Source organism: Heterodontus francisci, chromosome 5, assembly GCF_036365525.1.
Source record: "Heterodontus francisci isolate sHetFra1 chromosome 5, sHetFra1.hap1, whole genome shotgun sequence".
Taxonomy (NCBI): Eukaryota; Metazoa; Chordata; class Chondrichthyes; order Heterodontiformes; family Heterodontidae; genus Heterodontus; species Heterodontus francisci.
Window position 1 is genome coordinate 152695949 of NC_090375.1, and position 21295 is coordinate 152717243.

The 21295-nt window shown below is 42.8% G+C and overlaps 1 protein-coding gene across 2 annotated transcripts in view; it reads left to right on the forward strand.

Annotated features, from left to right (window-relative positions):
- Positions 1–8481: 8481 nt before the first annotated feature.
- pdcd6ip (programmed cell death 6 interacting protein) overlaps positions 8482–21295 on the forward strand; it is a 116594-nt gene continuing 103780 nt past the window's right edge. For both annotated transcript variants that reach the window (XM_068032256.1, XM_068032257.1), the window contains exon 1: positions 8482–8775. In XM_068032256.1, coding sequence (XP_067888357.1) covers positions 8567–8775 — 209 coding nt within the window. In that variant the 5' untranslated portion in view covers positions 8482–8566. The remainder of the gene's footprint in view (positions 8776–21295) is intronic.

Below are 21295 nucleotides of genomic sequence, written 5' to 3' on the forward strand. Positions count from 1 at the left end.
TCCTCTCCTGTCTGCTCATCTCTCAGGGAACTGAAACCATTGAAGACATGTAAACTCAGAGAGAGAAAAGGTTTCCTACGTGAACAAGGTTTTAAGAAGACTACGGGCCGCAATGAAACGCAAAACCATATCTTCAATCAAGGACGACAGTGAGCTCAAGAAACAGTATCAAAATATTGCCTCAATCTGTTCTACTTACCTTTTACTCCGTTCTTTTCTGTCCCTATCTGCATGTTTATATCACGTGTGCATGCTAGCATGGGCACGTCGTATATCCGTAGGCAAGAACCGTATTAGAGTTTAAGTTTAAGGTTTAATAAATTTCATCTTTCTGCTTTAAACCAAAGAAAGCCTGATGTGCTCATTTATTAGTCTTATAATTGGAAACTATGAACAAGAATTCACAAAAAGGGGAGCTCAAAATGCAGTGTGTTTAAAATTAAACCCTGTTACAATAAGACCAGGTAAAGATAGTAACAGACCCCTAGACATTACTCACCTGGTTGTAAGCAAAATTGGGTCCCAGCGTCCAGATTTTTACCCACAGACAAACGAGTTAAATTTGAAGTGGGAAGCCAAATTGTCCCCAATCAAAAAGAGCATACAGGTTTTATTGTGGTTGTGTGTGATTATATATTAACATGTCTGCAACTGAAGCGACTAGCTCTCCAAGCCAGGGTGAAGTAACTTGGGATAATTTAAAAGCACTGTCTATGGAGGAGTTGAGAAAAATGGCTGAGCAGTGTGGGATCATTGTACGTGGGAAGGCTAGGAAGTCTGAACTCCTAATGCTAGTGACCAACCATTTTACCCTTGAATCTGATGAAGCAGAAGCAGTGTTAGAAGCAGACCCAGGCAGGGTACTGCGAGTAAAGATACAATTGGAACAAAAGAAACGTGGATTAGAGAGAAAGAGAAAGAGAGAGACAGGAAAGAGAGAGAGAGGGGCAGGAGAGGGAGAAAGAAAGTGCTTTCCAAATGGAGCATGAAGAAAAATAAGGACAGGAGAGGGAACGAGAGAGAGAGGAGAGAGAAAAGAAAGACAGGAGAAGAAACGAGAGAGAGAGGAGAGAGAAAGAGAAAGAATATTCCGGAAAGAATGAGAAGACCGAGAGCTGAAGTGGCTTGTGTTAACTAGGGGGCACCAGAGTAACCCTAGTGAAAGCATGGCCAATATGGAGGAACACAACTGAAGGCTGCGTACAAGATTGCTAAAACTCGATCAATTAATTCCAAAATTCAATGAGGAAGATGGGGAAGCATTATTTGTGTCCTTCGAGAAACTGCCAATGCTGCTAAAATGGCCTGCTGAGACCTGGTCTCTTTTACTGCAGAGCAAACTAACTGGAAAAGTCCATGAGGTCTATTCCTTGCTGCCAGATGAGAGTTTATCACACTATGAACTAACCAAAAGTGCTATCCTTAGGGCATATGAATTAGTACCCGAAGCCTGCCGCTAGAAGTTTAGAACCCTCAAAAAGCAAGCCAACCAAACCTATCTGGAGCTTGAAAGAAGCAAACCGCTGACCAATGGCTGAGGGCTTTAAAAATACAGCGCAGCTATGAGACTCTCAGAGAAGTAATCCTGTTAGAGGAATTTCAAAACTCTCTCCCATTCTCAATAAAAACTCATGTCGAGGAACAGCAGGTTCAGGGAGCCCGACAAGCGGCCGTTCTGGCCGATGAGTTTGCATAAATTTATAAGTCGGTTTCCCGGGAGAGAACCTTTGCTGATCACCCCACAAATCCGAAAAGGACAAAGGAGTGGGAAGGTGATATCTGCCCAGGCAGTCCTGGAAGAGTAAAGAAAGCAGGAGACACAAGGGGCACTCCTCCAGCCAAAAATGAAGGTGCTGTGAGCAAGAGTGAGACCCGGAGACCAGTGTACTTCCAGTGTAATAAGGCAGGGCATTTAAAAGCTGACTACCGGAAACTAAAGGGGAAACCGATAGGGTTAATCAGGGCACACCTGCTCAGTGAAGAAGAGAGCCAGATGGAAAACATGAAACGGGCTGTGGCTTTGACTGCAGTAAGGGTGCAACCCAGGAAGCTTACTACAGCCAATGCAGGAAATGTTAATAGGATTCCTGAAGGTTATCAGGGTTTTTGTATTTGAAAGGAAAGTAACCCATAACCCTTGAGTGGGACAAGCAAGCCCATAGTGATTCTCAGGGACACAGGGGCCACCAGATCCCTTTTACTGGGAAAAGGCCTGACCTTTCCCCCAGAGAGTGCAGTGAACACCAGAATTGTGATGAATGGTATTGGAGGGCAGTGTATGTCTGTACCTGTACCTGGAGTTTGACCTAATTTCGGGACCAGTGACTGCAGGGATTGTCCCTAGTTTGCCTGTGGACGGGGTTGACCTGCTCCTGGGTAATGACCTGGCAGGAGTGAAGGTGGTAGCCCCCCCCAGTAGTGAAAGACCACAGGAGGTCAGAGAGACAGGACATTGGCAGGAGATGGTCTTCTGCAGAGGCCCTGAATGTGTAGTGGGTCAAGCCATGATCAAACCAGCTCCTCCAAAGGTGACTGCATTGGCACTGCAGCAAATGACCACGAGGTCTGCCTGTCCGAGACATTCCTTGAAAAGTTAGGAGACCCAGGGCATTAATTAAATGGATTTTCCCTTACTGAGGCTCAGCGTGCTGACCCAGCATTGCGAGAGTTAGCACAGGCTGCCCAATCTGAAAGTGAAGCAGAGGGAGTCCCTGATTGCTACTATTTAAAGAATGAGGTAGTGATGAGGAAATGGAGTTCTCCTCACAGACCTGAGGGCAAGGAGTGGACAGTAGTTCACCAGTTAGTGCTGCCACAAAGGTGCCGAGGAGAAATATTAAGAAGGGCCCACGAGACTACAGTGGCTGTCCATGCCGGTATACGAAAGACCAAAGCCCGAATAAGACAGCAGTTTGACTGGCCAAAACTCCACAAAGATGTGGTGGAGTACTGCAGGAGTTGCCACAAGTGCCAGGTTGAGGGGAAACCCCAACCTACAGTGAAACCTGCACCCCTAAGTCCTGTGTTAGGAGTGACACTCCAGCACATGGCTGGCAAAAGTTTAGAAAGAGAAGGGAAAAAAGTGACCAAGAGGGCAGGTTAAGGGAACTCCAGGAAGAATCCTGGATGAAAACCCTTACTATCCGGTCAACCAACCCCAAAAAATGTGAAAAGTTAGACCCCACATCCTCCTATGTAAATGCAGACTCTAGAAGCACCCTACCAGAGTTGCTAACAGCATTTACAGGAACCTGCAAAGACAAAAAGAGACCTCTAGGGGCCAGAAAAATCGTGACGGTGATACCTAACCTAGTCAAAGTGCCACAAGAGAATGCAGTTAAGTCAGCACTTATCCCTGCAGGTAGGACTGTCCCAGAAAACAAAGGGGAGAGTAACAAAGACTCCTTCCCCACAGCCAGAGGGAAAGAGAACCACCCATCCCCTGAAGTCTAAAGTCTTAGCATGATTCAGGTAGTTCAGGATAGACCCACCCCCCTACTAACAATCCTGAGAAAAAAAGAGAAAATTAAAGCAGCCCTGGCACCCAGAACAGACCATTTTTAATAAGCTTTAAGACTGGTGAATGAATGGAAATGAATGAGAGAAATGCATGTTTTTTTTCCTGTATCTTATATTTCTCTCAAACTCTGTAATGAAATGCACCATTTTTCTTCAAATAGCATTTCATTCCCCTGGGTGTGGAGGTGTCAGGCAAGCCTCCCACCTGCCAAGACTCAGGCACACATTATTTCGCCACATGAACAGTAAAACTTAAAATTGCAAGGCCCTGACTGGAAAGACATTTGCATAGTAACCAACAGTGTTGGAACAATGGGGACCCAGTCTTTGCTTCCCCAATACACAGAAGTGGTCAGACCAGTTTTAGTTACATGACTAACTTGCTGCTGCAAAGGTTGGAACTGAGAGAGTTTGAAATTGGAGAAAAAAGTGTTTGACGTCAGAAAGCTCCTGGCTCCTGGTTTGAGAACATCTCTCTCCTGTCTGCTCTCATCTTGCTCACACCAGCTTCAGAAACCATTGAAGACATGAGAACTACAAAGAGAGAATCTCCTCTGTTGAACAAGGTTTGAGAAGAATATTGGGTCCCAATGAAAAGTAAGAGCTGCCTACAATCAAAGACTCTACAGTGAGCTGGAACCACAGAAACAGTAACTAGACATGCAAGCTGTAATCCCTGCCAACGGATTTGCCACTGACCCAATCCGAGTGCAAATTGGGGTCAAACAAAGCTGTGACATTGCACCAACGCTCTTTTCCATCTTCCTCACTGCAACACTCCACATCAACTCCATGAAGCTCCTTGTGGGAGTAGATCTACTCTACAGGACAAGCAGGAAACTATTTAACTTACGTCGCATCCAGTCCAGAACCAAGGCCACTCCAACCTCTGTCATTGAGCTGTGGTACGCTGACGACGCTTGCGTATGTGCACACTCAGAGGTCAAGCTTCAAACCCTCGTCAATGCATTCACGGAGGTGTATGAAAGAATGGGCCTTAAGCTAAACGCCTGGAAGCAAAGGTCCTCTACCAGCTTATTCCCGCAGCGCAACACCGCCCCCTCCACCACCATCCCCCAGTCTATCAAGGTAAAAAGGGAACTTTTATATTTCAATCTGTGTGTTACTGCTTTGCTTCATTACTAGTTATGTCTTGTGTTATCACAAACTGATAATTTTGTTGTTGATTAAAGAAATCTGTGTGGGCTTGTATTTTATTCTGGGATAAAAATGGCATCTATGATTGACCATATCGGTAACTGGGGAAAAAAAATAAATATATGTTGTGTCCTGTGGAGAAGTGGAACTAGAAAAACATTCCACTCCTCCCGCCTTGGTCCAAACACCTGTGTAATACATTGGCACAAGCCAAGGTTGTATTATAGTATAAGATGGGCTGAATGGCCTTCTTCTGTGTCGTAATGACTCTTTGACTCAAATCCGTTTACCCTTTAAGGCAGAGCTTTCTCAGGAGGGTTCGGAGCCATGCAGCCATGTGGAGGACTGTGGGATGAAGCTGGTCACTCCAGATCTTGGAAATAGGATCTATTGTTCTGTGGGGTCAGAGCATGCTTTGGGGTAGTTGCAGCCTAAGAATCAAGTGGTATTATTTGTATCTCATGGTGTTAATTAGTATAAATGGGAAACCATTACCAGTGAATGTTTTAAATAAGCCTTTGTTGCGATGGTAACCAGGGAGGAACATCTCCAACACTTGAAGTCTTTGGTGAAGAAATGGAGAGCGTTGATGTGGATAGCGTAATTGATGTTGTGCAGCTAGACTTGCAAAAGGCATTTGACGAAGTATCAATCAGTAGACTTCTTAGCAAAATTAAAGTGCATGGGATTAAAGGGACAAGGTGAGGAAACAGTTTTTACACAGCAAAGTACAATCTGAAATGCATTGCTTGAAAAGATGAGGAAGCAGATTTCATAGTAACATTCAAAAGAGAATTGGATAAATACTTGAAGGGAAAAGTTTTTAAGGCTATGGGGAAATAGTGGAGGAGTGGGATTAATTGGATAACTGTATCAAATAGCTGAGCAGGCACTTTGGGCCGAATGGCCTCCTCCTTTGCTGTATGATTATATGATTATTGATGTTAATTCAGCTTCCTATAGCATCTTCTCCACTAATCCCCCACTATCAGCATCCTAGGGGTTACCATTGACCAGAAACTGAACTGGAGTAGCCATATAAATAGCGTGGCTACAGGAGCAGGTCAGAGGCGAGGAATCCTGCAGCGAGTAACTCACCTCCTAACCATATAGTTGCCATATTTCCAATCTACAGAATGCAGAACAGCAACGACCCAAGCTTAGTTCAATAGAACCTCTAGCCCAGTCATTTCTACCACCAGGGAGGACAATCCTGATGTGTACTTGTATCACCATTCCTTTAACATTTCTGGGTAAAAATCCTGGAATTTTCCACCTAAAAATCCTGGAATCCCACCACAGCAGATAGTGAAATTTGAATTCAGCTAATAAATCTGGAATTAAAAGTAAGTATAATGGTGACTATGAAACCATTGTTGATTATTGTAAAAACCTATCTGGTTCACTAATGTCCTTTAGGGAAGGAAATCTGCTGTCCTTACCTGGTCTGATCTACATGTGACTCCAGACCCACACCAATGTGGTTGATTCTTAAATGCCCTCTGAAATGGCCAAGGAAGCCACTCAGTTCAAGGACAATTCGGGAAGGGCAATAAATGCCCTAGAATAAAAACAAGAAATGCTGGAACCACTCAGCAGGTCTGGCAGCATCTGTGGAAAGAGAAGCAGAGTTAACGTTTCGGGTCAGTGACCCTTCTTCGGAACCAAAATGCCCTAGAAATAGTGGATGCATTGGTGGTCATCTTCCAAGATTCTATAGACTCTGGAACAGTTCCTACAGATTGGAGGGTAGCTAATGTAACCCCACTATTTAAAAAGGGAGGTAGAGAGAAAGCAGGGAATTATAGACCAGTCAGCCTGATGTCGGTAGTGGGGAAAATTCTAGAGTCCCTTATCAAAGATTTTATAGCAGAGCACTTAGAGTGGTAGAATCGGGCAGAGTCAGCATGGATTTACAAAAGGAAAATCATGCTTGACAAATCTACTAGAATTCTTCGAGGATGTTGAGTAGAGTTGATGAGGGGGAGCCAGTGGATGTGGTTTATTTGGACTTCCAGAAGGCTTTCGATATCAGCGTGTAAAATTAAAGCACATGGGATCGGGGATAGTGTATTGCGATGGATAGAAAATTGGTTGGCAGATAGGAAACAAAGAGTAGGAATAAACAGGTCTTTTTCTGAATGGCATGCAGTGATTAGTGCAGTACCGCAGGGATCGGTGCTAGGACCCCAGCTATTCACAATATACATTAATGATTTAGATGAGGGAACTAAATGTAATATCTCCAAATTTGCAGATGACACAAAACTGGGTGGGAGGGTGAGTTGTGAGGAGGATGCAGAGAGGCTTCAGGGTGATTTGGACAAGTTGCGTGAGTGGGCTAATGCATGACAGATGCAGTATAATGTGGTTAAATGTGAGGTTATCCACGTTGGTAGCAAAAACAGGAAGGCAGATTATTATCTGAATGGCTATAAACTGAAAGCAGCGAGACCTGGGTGTTCTCGTACACCAGTCCCTGAAGGTAAGCATGCAGGTGCAACAGGCGGTAAAAAAGGCAAATGGTATGTTGGCCTTCATAGCAAGAGGATTCAGTACAGGAGCAGGGATGTCTTGTTGCAATTATAGAGGGCCTTGGTGAGGCCACACCTGGAATATTGTGTGCAGTTTTGGTCTCCTTATCTGAGGAAGGATGTTCTTGCTATAGAGGGAGTGCAGTGAAGGTTTACCAGACTGATTCCTGGGATGGCGGGACTGACGTATGAGGCGCGATCGAGTCGGTTAGGATTATATTCGCTGGAGTTCAGAAGAGTGAGGGGGGATCTCCTAGAAACCTCGAACAGGACTTGACAGGGTAGATGCAGGAAGGATGTTCCCGATGGTGGGGGAGTCCAGAACCAGGAGTCATTGCCTAAGGATACGGGGTAAACCTTTCAGGACTGAGATGAGGAGAAATTTCTTCACCTGTGGAATTCACTACCACAGAAAGCAGTTGAGGCCAAAACATTGTATGTTTTCAAAAAGGGTCTAAAGGGATCAAAGGGTATGGGGCGAAAGCCGGAACAGGTTACTGAGTTGGATGATCAGCCATGATCATAATGAATGGTGGAGCAGGCTCGAAGGGCTGAATGGCCTACTCCTGCTCCTATTTTCTATGTTTCTATAAAAGCAAAATACTGCGGATGCTGGAAATCTGAAACGTTAACTCTGCTTCTCTTTCCACAGATGCCGCCAGACCTGCTGAGTGAATCCAGCATTTCGTGTTTTGGTTCTATGTTTCTATGCTGCGCTTGCTAGCGACACCCGCATCCTATGAACTAATAAAAATGATTTAAAACACAGAATAGGAAAAGCTTCTTCACACCGAATTGTGAAACTCATTTTCAGGTTTGGTCAGTGTGACAGATACTATGTCAACATTAATATTTAGGTTGGATAGCTGCGTGAGTTGAAGGGATTATGGGTGTAGGCGACATAAATATGATTTGCTCATATGGAAAATAACCCAACATGGACTGGTTGGGCCGCATGGCCTGTTTCCGTGTTATAACTTATTAAGTCTTACCAATGTTATTCCCTAATAAGTCGAACCACACTCTTCTGCTTCCTCAACCAATTTTCAAAATTAGTCTTTTTCAAACAATGTGATAAGAATTTGCTTTAGCTCTTGGCCGAAAGTTCCACATTCTAAATTTGTGTGCAAACGAATATTAGTCCTTCATGTTTTGAATTGCAGAAATAACTACAAAAAAATACAAACAGCACTGCCCAATGACTCACACAGTGCACTTCATTATATTCATCTGCTGAGCCACAACCGGCTGCTTTATGTAGCAGTGGGAAGAGAACGCGGTGACATCATTCCGGAAGAGGTTCGCGGCGGTCGTCGAGAGTTGGTCTCTGTTTTTGTAGCTGCCAAGGGGGGACGATGGCGACTACTTTTGTGTCGGTGCCGTTGAAGAAATCGTCCGAGGTGGATATGGTGAAGCCGCTCTCCAAGTTCATCCATGCTACTTACCCGAGCGGAGACATGCAGGCCGAGTACATCAGGGCGGCTGAAGATCTGAACAACTTGCGGAAGAGTGCTGTCGGTAGGCCGCTCGATAAGCACGACAGCTCCCTGGAAATCTTGCTGAGGTGAGTTAGGCCCGGGGCTGGGAACTGGGCCTGCACAGAGGCTCCGGGAGGGGCGTGCGGGAGGAAGGTGGGGCAACCCGCAGGTAGAGCGGACAACGATGGACCCAAAGGCGGACAGGACGCCGACCTACTCGGTGTTGAGGGGTCATCTCCTGGATTGACCCAGTTCATCGTTTTTTTAATTACCCTTTTTAAAAAGGAAACCTTTTAGATGAATTTACTAATCTGTTTATCCAGGCACAGGGATCGTGCACTGTTTCTGCTGTCATCTATTTATTTTTATTTATGTGTTATCAAAGTTTGGTTGGGCACACAACTTATATTGTGTTATCTCATCGTTTGTGGTTGAACGTACTTGTGCTTCAAAACAAACTTAAGAATCATCATAGAAAAGAAGTCTGAGCTGCTTTGTAAATGTACATTTATTTTCTTGTCGCGATTAGTCAAAGAGCACAAAAAGAATAAATATTTTAAATTATGGAGGCGTGAACGTATTTCATGACTCGAGATGTACGAAGTAGCTGGGAAATAACTTAGATTTATGCCGAGTCTGTCACGTTCCAGGGCACTTAAATTTTGAAGTGCAGTTATTGTTAGATAGGCAAACATGACAACTAATCTAGACACAGGGTTCCTGTTTCTCTTCATTTGGTGACACGGGATCTTTTGCATCCATTTGAACAGGCAGATATTTTACTAGTCCATCTGAAAAACCAGACCTCCAATAGTGCATTGCTCCCTCACTGAAATGCCATTGTAGATTATTTACTCAAGTCCCTGACCTGATTACGATGAATCCTACCACTGATCTAAGCTGACACTTGTACTTCAATCATGGGATCAAAACTAGCTGGATACTTGTTTACAGTTACTTATGGCTGAACCATGGTGTTACATCACCTCGTTTACAGAGAGTTTTGAAGATGTCAAATAACAACTTGAGTTTAGTGCATTTTAACTTTCCTGATCTTTCTCCTGGACACGAGACAGCCCTTTGGTCTTAACGCTGACCTTTGTAACTGCAGGCCTTAGCTAGCAGTGAGTGCTTGGGATGTGGGAGGCTCCCAGCAACTGGGAAGAATAAGAGGACGTAGGTTGATATTTCGGTCTGGAGGCCTGTGGTCTGGGCAGAGTGTTGGCAGGTGTCTAGTTCCATGATGTCGACCCATTCTATTTTTCTAATTGGTACATCCTCTGTGCTTTGTTTGCATTTTCTGTTTTCATATTTGCTGCATCTTGAGCTGTTTCTCTTTATTTATCATGCTTTTGCATAACACTATCTCTCCTAGGTATTTTCATCCTCCAATTAATTGCAACAAATTTTGGGTACTGTATTATCTTGCTGATTCGGAAGTCAGAAGGTTCTGAGTTCAAGGCCTACTTTAGGACTTGAGCACAAAATCTAGGCTGACAGCCCAATGCAGTACTGAGGGAGTGCTGCACTGTCAGAGGTGCTGTCTTTCAGATGAGATGTTAAACCAAAGCCCCATCTGCCCTCGGGTGGGCGTCAAAGATCCCATGGCACTATTTCGAAGGAGAGCAGGGGAGTTGTCCCCGGTGTCCTGGCAGATTATTTATTTCTCAATTAGCATCTTAAAAAAACAGAATATCGGGTCATTATCACATTGCTGTTTGCTATGTTTCCTACATGACAACAGTGACACCACTTCAAAAAAGTACTGTTAACGTTTCGGGTCAGTGACCCTTCATCGGTTCCGATGAAGGGTCACTGACCCGAAACGTTAACTCTGCTTCTCTTTCCACAGATGCTGCCAGACCTGCTGAGTGGTTCCAGCATTTCTTGTTTTTATTTCAAAAAAGTACTTAATTGGCTGTAAAGTGCTTTGGGATGCCTGGGGGTTGTGAAAGGTGCTCTTTCAATGCAAGTCTTTTTTTTCTTTCTAATCTTTTGTATCCTCTGTTTTCTGTTATAGTTTGCTGATTGTTTATAATGCCAATTCTCTTAGTGATTAGTCTGTTGGTTTATTGCCCTCTGCTTCTCTCTTTCATCACAACTTCATCAAAATACCTGTTTATCTTGGCCTTCAGTCTGACCTGATGCAATATCAAACTTGTCTTTTCTCTTCACAGAAGCTGACTGACCTGTATTTTCAGCATTCTTTGTTTTTATTTCCGATTTCTTGAATTTGCAGTTTTTTCATTTTCATTATCTGGTTGACATTGTCAGTTCATGATTATTATACCAGATGGTGTTGACATTTGTTGTATCAGTTTTGTGCTCGTCAGTTGTCTCATGATCAATTAGTGATTCTTCTTATGGAAGGAGCTTGAGCAGTGATCTTCGGGTTGAGTTGGTTCCAAGAGGATTTGCTTGTTGATGCAAGATTGAAACTAAGTGAACCCTCTGCAGTAGATCTAGTGATCCTTCACAGGCAGGTTTGCAGTTCTGCAGCATATTTTACCAGTCAGCCTGGTTTATTGATTGGATCAGGAGGTGTTGATCTATCACTGAAGGGTGGGATTTTTCCCATGGGACACTAGACTGATGTCCTAATCTGTAACATGATACTAATTGGGCAAGCAGCAGGAAGCTCTTTGCTGTTGAACTGTTTGAATTTAGTCAGTCAAATTGCAGTAATATTTATATATCCTTAACCATCTACAGCCTTGTCTCTTGCCACCTGTTTACATTCTTTGGTCGTGTGGTGCGCCTGTTTTGTAAGAGGAAGGATGCATACCATGTCAGATAAAAGGCTATTGTTTAAGAAAAGAAAGGCTTGTTGACTATAAATTTGAAATTTATTCATACCCATTCTTTTGGATATCTATAGGTTTCATATTACTGTTTGTAAGCAAATGCTCATGAAAGTGTCATCTATTAATTTGAGAACCAAATTGGCTGTAAGCATACATCTAATGCTGGCTTAAGTTACTCGTTGATTAAAAGCAAATGAATGCTGTTTTTGTGAAGCCGTGGGAAATGCAGTCAAAAATGGGATAAAACATAAAGGATCATTAAACCTGAAATGGTAAATATTCAGCAGCTTTGGCAGCATCTGTGGAGAGAAAAGCAGAGTTGATGTTTCAGGTCTGTGACCTTTCATCAGAACTGGCTAAGGTTAGAAATGTAATAGGTTTTACGCAAGTGAAGCGGGGGTGGGGAGGAAGAGAACAACAGAAGGAAAGGTGCACAATAGAGTAGAGGGCAGGAAAGATTAAATGACAAAGATGTCATTGGGACAAAGGCAATGGGACTGATAATAGTTTGGTGAGAGACAAAGCATTCGTCCAGAGAGGGTGTTAATGAAAATAATAGACAGCTCTGTCTAAAAGCACAAACATGAAAAAACAAATTTAAGGCTGGCACATGGTTAAAAAATAAAATAATTAAAAAGGCCAGTCATACACTGAAGTTATTGAACTCAGTGTTGAGTCCGGAAGGCGGTAGTGTGCCTAATCGGAAAATGAGGTGGTGTTCCTCGAGCTTGTGTTAATGTTCACTGGAATACTGCAGCAGACCGGGAACAGAAATGTGGTTGTGAGAGCAGGGTGCTGATGTGAAATGGCAAGCAACCGGAAGCTCGGGGTCATGCTTGCGGACTGAGCGGCGGTGTTTGCAAAGTGGTCACTCAATCTGTGTTTAATCTCCAGTGTAGAGGAGACTGTACTGTGAGCAGTGAATATAGTAAACTAAATTGAAACAAGCACAAGTAAATTGCTACTTGACCTGGAAGGAGTGTTTGGGGCTTTGGATGGTGAGGAGAGAGGAGGTAAAATGGCAGGTGTTAAACCTCCTGTGATGCGTGGGAAGGGGACGAGGTGTCAGCAGTAATGGAGGAGTGGACCAGGGTGTCGTGGAGGGAACGATCCCTTCAGAATGCTGACAGGGGAGGGGACGATGCTTTTGGTGGTGGCATCACACTGGAGGTGGTGGAAATGATGGAGGATGATACTTTGGATGTGGAGGCTGGTGGGGTGGAAAATGAGGACAAGGTGAACCTTGTGGCTGTTCTACGAGGGAGGGGAAGGGGTGAGGGCAGAAGTGCGGGAAATGGGTCAGACATGGTCAAGGGCTTGTCGACCACAGTGAGGAGGAATCCTTGGTTGAGGAAAAAGGAAGACATATCAGAAGCACTGTTGATGAAGGTTGCGTCATCAGAACAGATGCTTCGGAGACAGAGAAACTGGGAGAATGGAATGGAGTCCTTACCGGAAGCAGAGTGTGAGAAAGTGTAGTCGAGGTAGCTGTGGGAGTCCGTGGGCTTATAATGAATATTAGTGGACAGCCTATCCCCAGAGATGGAGACAGAGAAATCAAAGAAGGGAAGGGAAGTGTCAGAGTTGGACCATGTAAAGGTGAGAAATGTGGAAATTGGAAACAAAGTTGATCGAGTTTTCTAGTTTGGGGTGAGAGCAAGAAATGGCACCATACAGTCATCCTGCATTTAGTCACAATCTGGTGATAAATGGGCACCGTTGTAGAACATGAGTGCCAAAGCTCTGACTTAAGATACCTGAATTCCATGTAACAAACTTATTTTGACTAATTAGTTCTTGTTAACTAATGGTCTCATTATGTTCGTAGATTTATATCAGGTTAGGGGCAGTGCTAAAATTTAAGTGGAAATAGAATACAGACAGCCTTAATTCTTCATTCTTGTTATCTTTAGTCTTTACTGCATATTTTTGCTTAGGTTTTTATCTTGTCATCTCTCCATCTTCAGATCACTTACCCCATATGTTCCTTGAATCTGGATTGGTAATGTTACAACCAGGTGAGAAAGGTGTCTCGGGGCCCCTTTTAGCCTTCACCTGGTCTTATTGTAACAAGGTTTATGTTTTTAATCCCACTGTGTTTTGAGCTCCTCCTTGGTGAATCCTTGTTCACCACTTGCCAATTATAAGGCAAAGAAATGAGCACAAACAGGCCTTCTTAGGTTTCAGGAAGAAAAGTGAAATTTATTAAAATTCAAACTCTAATTCGGTTAGCAGAGATACGACGTGCCCACTCTAGCATGCGCATGCGATACACACGTGCAAATAGGGACAGAAGAGAATAAAAGAAAAATCGAGTAGAGAGGTTTGAGGCAATATCAGAAGAGTTTCTTGTTTACTGTGCTTCGAGCTCACTGTAGTCCTTCTGTAAGTAGTCTTGCTTTTCGTTGGGGCCCAGTATTCTTAAACCTTGTTCACTGTAGGAGACTTTTCTCTCTTGGGGTTCATGTGTCTTCAATCCATCTTCGGTTCCGTGAGAAAGAGATGGGAGCTGATCAGAGAGAGGTGTTCTCAGTCCAGGGGAAAAGCGCCTTCTGAGTTCAAATTCTCTGTGGCAAGTTAAAATTCTGTAGCAGCCAGTTAGTCATGTGACTTAACTGCTCTGACCACTTCTTCTGTGTATTGGGGAAGCAAGGACTAGATCCTTTGTTCCAACACTGTCTGCTAACATGCAAAACAAAGGTCTTTCCGGTGAGGGGCCTAGCAATTCCTTGTGATAGGCCCTCTACTCTTCCCAGCCAGCACCAATTTTAAGTTTTAATGTTCATGTGGCGAAATAATGTGTGCCTCATTCTTGGCAGGTGGGGGCCTGCATGACAGTAAGCTTTCTTCATCTCCATTGTCTTTGGCTCAGTTAAACTAAAACCTGTCTGCCTGATCAAGTGGACGTTAAGTATCCATTGCAGCACCATTTGTAGAAGAGCAGCGAGTTTTCCCAGTGTCCTGGGCAGCATTGTTCTCTTGGCTAACACCACACCTTGGTCATTGATCTTGTTAGTTAGACCTTGTGTACTAAATGGCTGCTGCATACTGTTATGAACAGTTGAGAAATGTGTCCGAGGGATCTTTTGCTGTCTTCACCTGGTCTTATTGTAATAGGGTTTTATTTTTAAACACTGTTTTGAGTTCCTTTTGTGAATCCATGTTCACAGCTTTCCAATTATAAGGCAAAGAAACTAACACCAGGTATTCTCAGGTTTAAAGGAGAAAAGTGAACTTTATTAAAACTTAGACTTAAATTCTAATACGGTTGACGCCTACGGATATACGACACGCTCAAGCTAGTGTGCACACGTGATATACACGTGCAAATAGGGATAGAAAAGTGGAGAGGAAAATATAGTAGAGAGGGGTTTGAGGCAATTTCAGAAGAGTTTCTTGCTAACTGTGCTTCAAGCTCACCTGATTGTAGGTAGTCTTGCTTTTCGTTGGGAACCAGTATTCTTAAACCTTGTTCATATAGGAGACTTTTCTCTCTGAAGTTCCAGTGTTTTCACGGGATTCAGTTCCCTGAGAAATGAACAGGCAGGAGAGAGGTCTTCTCAAACTAGGAGCCAGGAGCTTTCTGAGTTCAAATCTCTTGTTGGAAGTTCAGATTTCAACAGCCAGCTAGTCATGTGACTAAAATTGGTCTGACCACTTCTTCTGTGTTTGTCTGCTATCTTAGCAGTCAACCTGGAATGCTAGCTCTCCCCACCTTCAACATCTGGTTATCAACAATCCATTGTTGGTTGAATGAGTCAGGACATGGCCCTTTGTCCCTTGTTCCAACGCAGTCTGTTATCATGCAAATGTCTTTCCAGTCAGGGGCTTGCAATTTTAGGTTTTAATGTTCATGTGGCGAAAAAATGTGTGCCGCAGTCTTGGCAGGTGGGGGGTTTGCCTGACAGTAGCAATAATGACTGCAGTAATTTAATGCAAGTGCTTTGGGATATCCTGAGAGAAATTGAAAGGTGTTGCATAAAGATCTGTTCTTAACCATTTTACTCCATTTTAATTGTCAGCATAGTTTTCTCAGATATTCTGAATGATTTGTTTCTGGATTTGTTTTAATAAGATGAAACTTTGGATTTCCTTAACAGTTTGTGTGTCATGTCCCCACTGTGGCTGAAGGATTGGATAAACTGTTTCAGTGCTTTCATTGAACTGAAATCATTGGCAAGGCCATATTTGCAATGTTTTGTTAATTTTGGTGGGCTCTCATGCCCAGATGACTCTGGGATTTCTGGCTCAAAGTTATAAAGAGATTCTAGGCATCAAATTTGGTTTTATTGAAGACAACGATTGCGGCATGACCTAATCCCTAATCCAGGTCCTTTAAAATTCTAAAAGGCACCAGTGATAAAAGCAGGTTATTTAGTGAGCACTGTGATCAGTGGGCATAAGTAGAAAGTGAATAAAGTTGGAGCAAGATTGGAATTTATATTCCTCTACCCCTTGCCAATCATTGAATATGTGGAATGAAGTGCCAGCAAAAGCAGTTAGTGCTGTATTGATACACTCCTTTCCTTAATGCACAGAAGTTTAGGAAATGGATTCAAGGTTAGAAGTACCAGATGATCAAAAGCTCTACAGAACATAATGAATTTTGTGGTAACCAGACCAAGAATGCCATGAATGGAATACAGCTGGTCATGGCTGAGAAACATTTTGCTGTGTTAATACAATATGCTAACATTGGTCTCATTTGACTTGAGGCTTTGATGCAACTTTGAGTTGAATCTCTTGGAGTTTTTAGTCTTTTTGCTTGAGGTTAAATAAGTTGGTCAGTCTGAAAAGGGACTAATTGTATGGGTTCTGCTTGATGTGCCAAAATATCCTTGTGAATTTATTTTGCTGTTAATCCATTCATAGTCATACTGGTGCAAGAATTGCCCAGAAATGTTTTCTCCCCCTCCCCCCACCCCCACCTCTCCCAAACTACCTTGATAATGCACTATCAGGATTGGAAACTGTGTAGAATATTTCACAACATTGAATTCAATAATTTCAGAACATGACAGCCCCCCCCCCCCCACCTTTTTATGTTTCGTTATTTTTTCTTTTAATTTTGGTTATTTTATTTTAGATTGTTTAGTTTGTTTGCACTGTGCCTACCCACTGTTTCTGTTTTTTTAAAATATTTTTTTAATGTTTGTGCTTAGAGTGCTTTGTGCTTTATAGTCAATTCACACCCTCTCTGTACTAATGCTTTGTCTTTCAGCAGACCATTAACATATCGTTTGCCTTTGTTCCATGACCTTCTGGTCAGTTGTTCTCTGTGACCTTGTCCGATCAACACCTCTTTTGTTATCTCTTGTCCCACCCCCCGCTTTACTTGCTTAAAACCTTTTACATTTCTAATATTTGCCAGTTCTGAAGAAGGGTCACTGACCTGAAACATTCACTCTGCTTCTCTCTCCACAGATGCTGCCAGACCTGCTGAGGATTTCCAGAATTTCTCGTTTTTATTTCAGATTTCCAGCATCTGCAGTATTTTGCTTTTATCGCAGTCCATGCCTTGTTGCAGATTTCCCAGTGCACTGCTTTGGTGTTGAACTTGATTGTGACATTTGCTTTATGTCAAACATTTTTAAATAAAACATCATTCAAAAAAGTCAATGTTTTGGGTGGGTGGAAGAGGGGAAATTTTTTTAATTGTAGAATAATAATGGAAATGTAGTCACATAGTTAGTAGCAACATGGACAATTTACAATGGAAAAGGAGCCCATTCACCCCATTGTGTCTGTGCCGGCCCAAAAAACCTAGCCGCCCAATCTAATCCCACTTTACAGCACTTGGTCTGTAGCCTTGCAGGTTATAGTACTTCAGGTGCATGTCCAGGTACCTTTTAAATGAGTTGAGGGTTTCTGCCTCCACCACCGATCCAGGCAGTGAATTCCAGACACCCACCACCCTCTGAGTGAAAAAGTTTTCCCTCATGTCCCCTCTAATCCTCCTACCAGTCACCTTAAATCTTTTCCCCCAGTAATTGATCTCTCTGCTAGGGGAAACAGGTTCTTCCTGTCTATTCTGTCTAGGCCCCTCATAATTTTGTACACCTCAGCCTCCTCTGTTCGAAGGAAGACAACTCTAGCCGATCCAATCTCTCCTCATCGCTGCAACTTTCAAGCCCTGGTAACATTCTTGTAAATCTCCTCTGTACTCATTCCAGAGCAATTATGCCCTTCCTGTAATGTGGCCAGAACTGTACACAATACTCCAGCTGTGGCCTAACCAGTGTTTTATACAGTTCCAGCATTACATCCCTGTTGTTGTATTCAATACCTCGGCCAACAAAGGAAAGCATTCCATATGCCACCTTCACCACTCTGTCTACCTGTCCTGTCACCTTCAGGGACCTGTGGACATGCACTCCAAGGTCTTTCAATTCTTCTACCCCTCTCAATATCCTCCTGTTTATTGTGTATTCCCTTGCTTTGTTTGCCCTCCCCAAATGCATTACCTCACACTTCTCTGGATTGAATTTCATTTGCCACTTTTCTGCCCACTCAACGAAACCATTGATACGTTCTGGAGTCTACAGCTTTCGCTTCATTATCAACTACAGGGCCAATTTTTGTGTCATCAGCAAATTTCCCAATCATGCCTCCCACATTTAAGTCCAAATCATTAATGTATATCACAAACAGCAAGGGACCCAACACTCAGCCCTGTGGAAAGCCACTGGAAACTGCTTTTCATTCGCAAAAACATCCGTCGACTACTACCTTTCGTTTCCTGTCACTGAGCCAATTCTGGATCCAACCTGCCACATTCCCCTGTGTCCCATGAGCTTTCATTTTTCTGACCAGTCTGCCGTGCGGGACCTTGTCAAATGCCTTACTAAAATCCATGTAGACCACATCCACTGCATTACCCTCATCAGTCCTCCTTGTTACTTCCTGAAAAAGCTCAATTAAGTTAGTAAGGCATGACCTTCCCTTAACAAATCCATGCTGACTATCTCTGATTAATCTGTGCATTTCTAAGTGGTAGTTTCTCCTGTCTCAATTGATTCTAATAATTTACCCACCACTGAGGTCAGACTGACCGGCCTAAAATTTTTTGGCCTATTCCTCGCACCTTTTTTAAACAATGGTACAAAGTTCGCAGACCTCCAATACTCTGGCACCTCGTCCGTATCCAGTGAGGATTTGAAGGTGATCCTCAGCACATCTGCTATTTCCTCCCTGGCTTCCTTTAACAGCCTGGGATGCAATCCATCTGGCCCTGCTGATTTATCCACTTTCAAGGATGGCAGACCCTCTAGTACTTCGTTTCTCATTATGCTTATCACATCTAATATTTCATGCTCCTCCTCTTGAACTACAATGCCTACATCAACCCTCTCCTTTGTGAAGACAGAGACAAAAAACACATCAAGATCCCTGCTTACATCTTCAGGATCCGTGCACAAGTTCCCTTGTACATCTCTACCATTTCCTTAGTTATCCTCTTGCTCTTAATGTACTGATAAAATATCTTTGGGTTTTCCTTGATTTTACCTGCCAACAATTTTTCATATCCTCTCATTGCTTTTCTAATTTCCTTTTTTTACTTTACCCCTGCACTTTCTGTACTCCTCCAGGTTTTCTAAAGTATTAAGTTTTTTGTGATGAGCTTTCTTTTTGTGCTTGAACTTACCCTGTGTGCTTCTAGATAACCAGGGGGCTCTAGTTTTGACCATACCACTCTTTATCCTTGTGGGGACATGCCTACACTGTGCTTGTAGAATCTCGCTTTTGAATGCCTCCCACTGGTTTGCCACTGATTTTCCTTCAAGTCGCTGTATCCAGTCCACTTCGCCAGATCACCTCTCTGTTTTGTAAAATTTGCCTTCCCCCCCCCCCCCCCCCGCCCACCAATTTACAACTTTTACTCCTGTTTTATCTTTGTCCTTTTCCATGATTATGCTAAACTAACTGTATTATGGTCACTATCTCCAAAATGGTCACCAACTGCTACTTCATCCACTTGCCCAGCTTCATTTCCGAAGACTAAATCTAGAATTGAGCCCCCCTCTCATTCGGCTTGTTACGTGCTGGCTAAAAAAGTTCTCTTGAATGCAATTCAACAATTTTATGCCCTTCGCACTGTTTGTATCCCAGTTGATATTAGGGTAGTTGAAATCCCCAACTATTATTGCCCTATAGTTTATTTTGTGGTTCTACGTAGTACGTAACAAAAGGCGATTCCAGTGATCACTTCCTCACTGTCATGTGATAGCAATGATTTTCAGCTTCTCTTGGTTGAGAAATTTCTCACCAACTCTATGGCATTAATTGTAAGGAATTCTATATTTCAAAAAGGTACAACTTCTGTTTTGTGGTTTATTGCAGTGAATCAGATGGTATTAAATGGAAGCTAACCCTCTTGTGAGTCATTATTTGCTTATTCCATCTTTTTTCTTTCACTTGATTTTTGCTGCAATAAAATCAGCAAAAATCTGGTGCTTTGCTCAGGCACTGCTTGAACAATTGTCTTTTTAAACAAACTTTTACTTACTGTGCTACTTTCAAATCATTTGATTTAATCTTGACTAAATAATCTTACCCTAAATATTCAAAGTATTACTATTTTGAAAGCGCAACTCCAAGCATCTAGTTATCCCTTCACATAGATTTTAGCACTGTGATATTGTGAAATGCTGCTGTTCAGGCTTTCAGCAATTCCTTCAGTTTAGAAGACTTATGGCCTTATTTATAATATATAGTTGCTTATTGTGAAAGTTTCATTTCTCAGATGAAAACACTTTGCTGGCATATTTTATGCTATCATAATTTTCATTACCACCTCTCCTGCTGCATTCAAAAACTTTCGCTTATTGGGCCTTCTTTCTTCAACCTACTTGACAATGATTTCACTTTGTGCTGTATTTTTTCCGATCAGTATGGTTTGCCTTCCTGTAACTTTATACTTTTGATGTCAGATGCTGATTGTGTTGTTGAGCCCATTATGTCACACATTTCTTGTTAACTGGTGACTGATAGCCGATTTTTGCAGTCACCTTGATATTACACTTGACATGTTTCAAATCAGGGGGTGCTGGGAGCTGATGTCCGTAATTTAAAATAATTTATCAAGTAGGGATGAATGAATGTTTCACACCCAGTTTTTGGTTTAATTTATTGCTAGGTACTTTTTTTGGTCCCAGCATAGATGGAATAGTACAGTTGAGTCTACTTGTGATTTTTATATATCTGTATTTTAATACTTCCTCCCAGTTCTTCTGCACAGATTGATGTATTTTGGGCTTTTTTCCCATATTTATGTTGAAACTGGCCAATCAGTTTTTTTTATTCATTCATGGGATGTTGGCATCGCTGGCAAGGCCAGCTTTTATTGCCCCTTGATGGGATGTTAATTGGCCAGATGGGATTTAGAACATAAAAACATAGAAAATTCGAAGAATATTTGGAAACCAAAAATATATTAATGAATCATGGAGAGGGTGCAGGATATTCTGCAAGGGGAAGGGAGTGAGCCAGAAGTGTGGTACACATTGGTACCAACGACTTAGCAAGGGATCCTACAGTCAAATTTTTCAGGTGGTAGGGAGGAAGTTAAGGAGTAGGAACTCGAAGGTAGTAATCTCTGGATTACTCCAGTGTAGTGCACTAGCGAGAGTAGAAAAAGGAAGATGGGGAGCATCGGTGCGTGGCTTGAAGCGTGCTGCAGGAGGTGGGGGGCTTCAGATTCTTGGGGCATCAGGACCAGTTCTGGGGCAGAAGGCATCTATTCAAAAGGGATGGATTGTACTTCAACAGGACTGGGACCAATATCCTCCTGGGGAGGTTCACT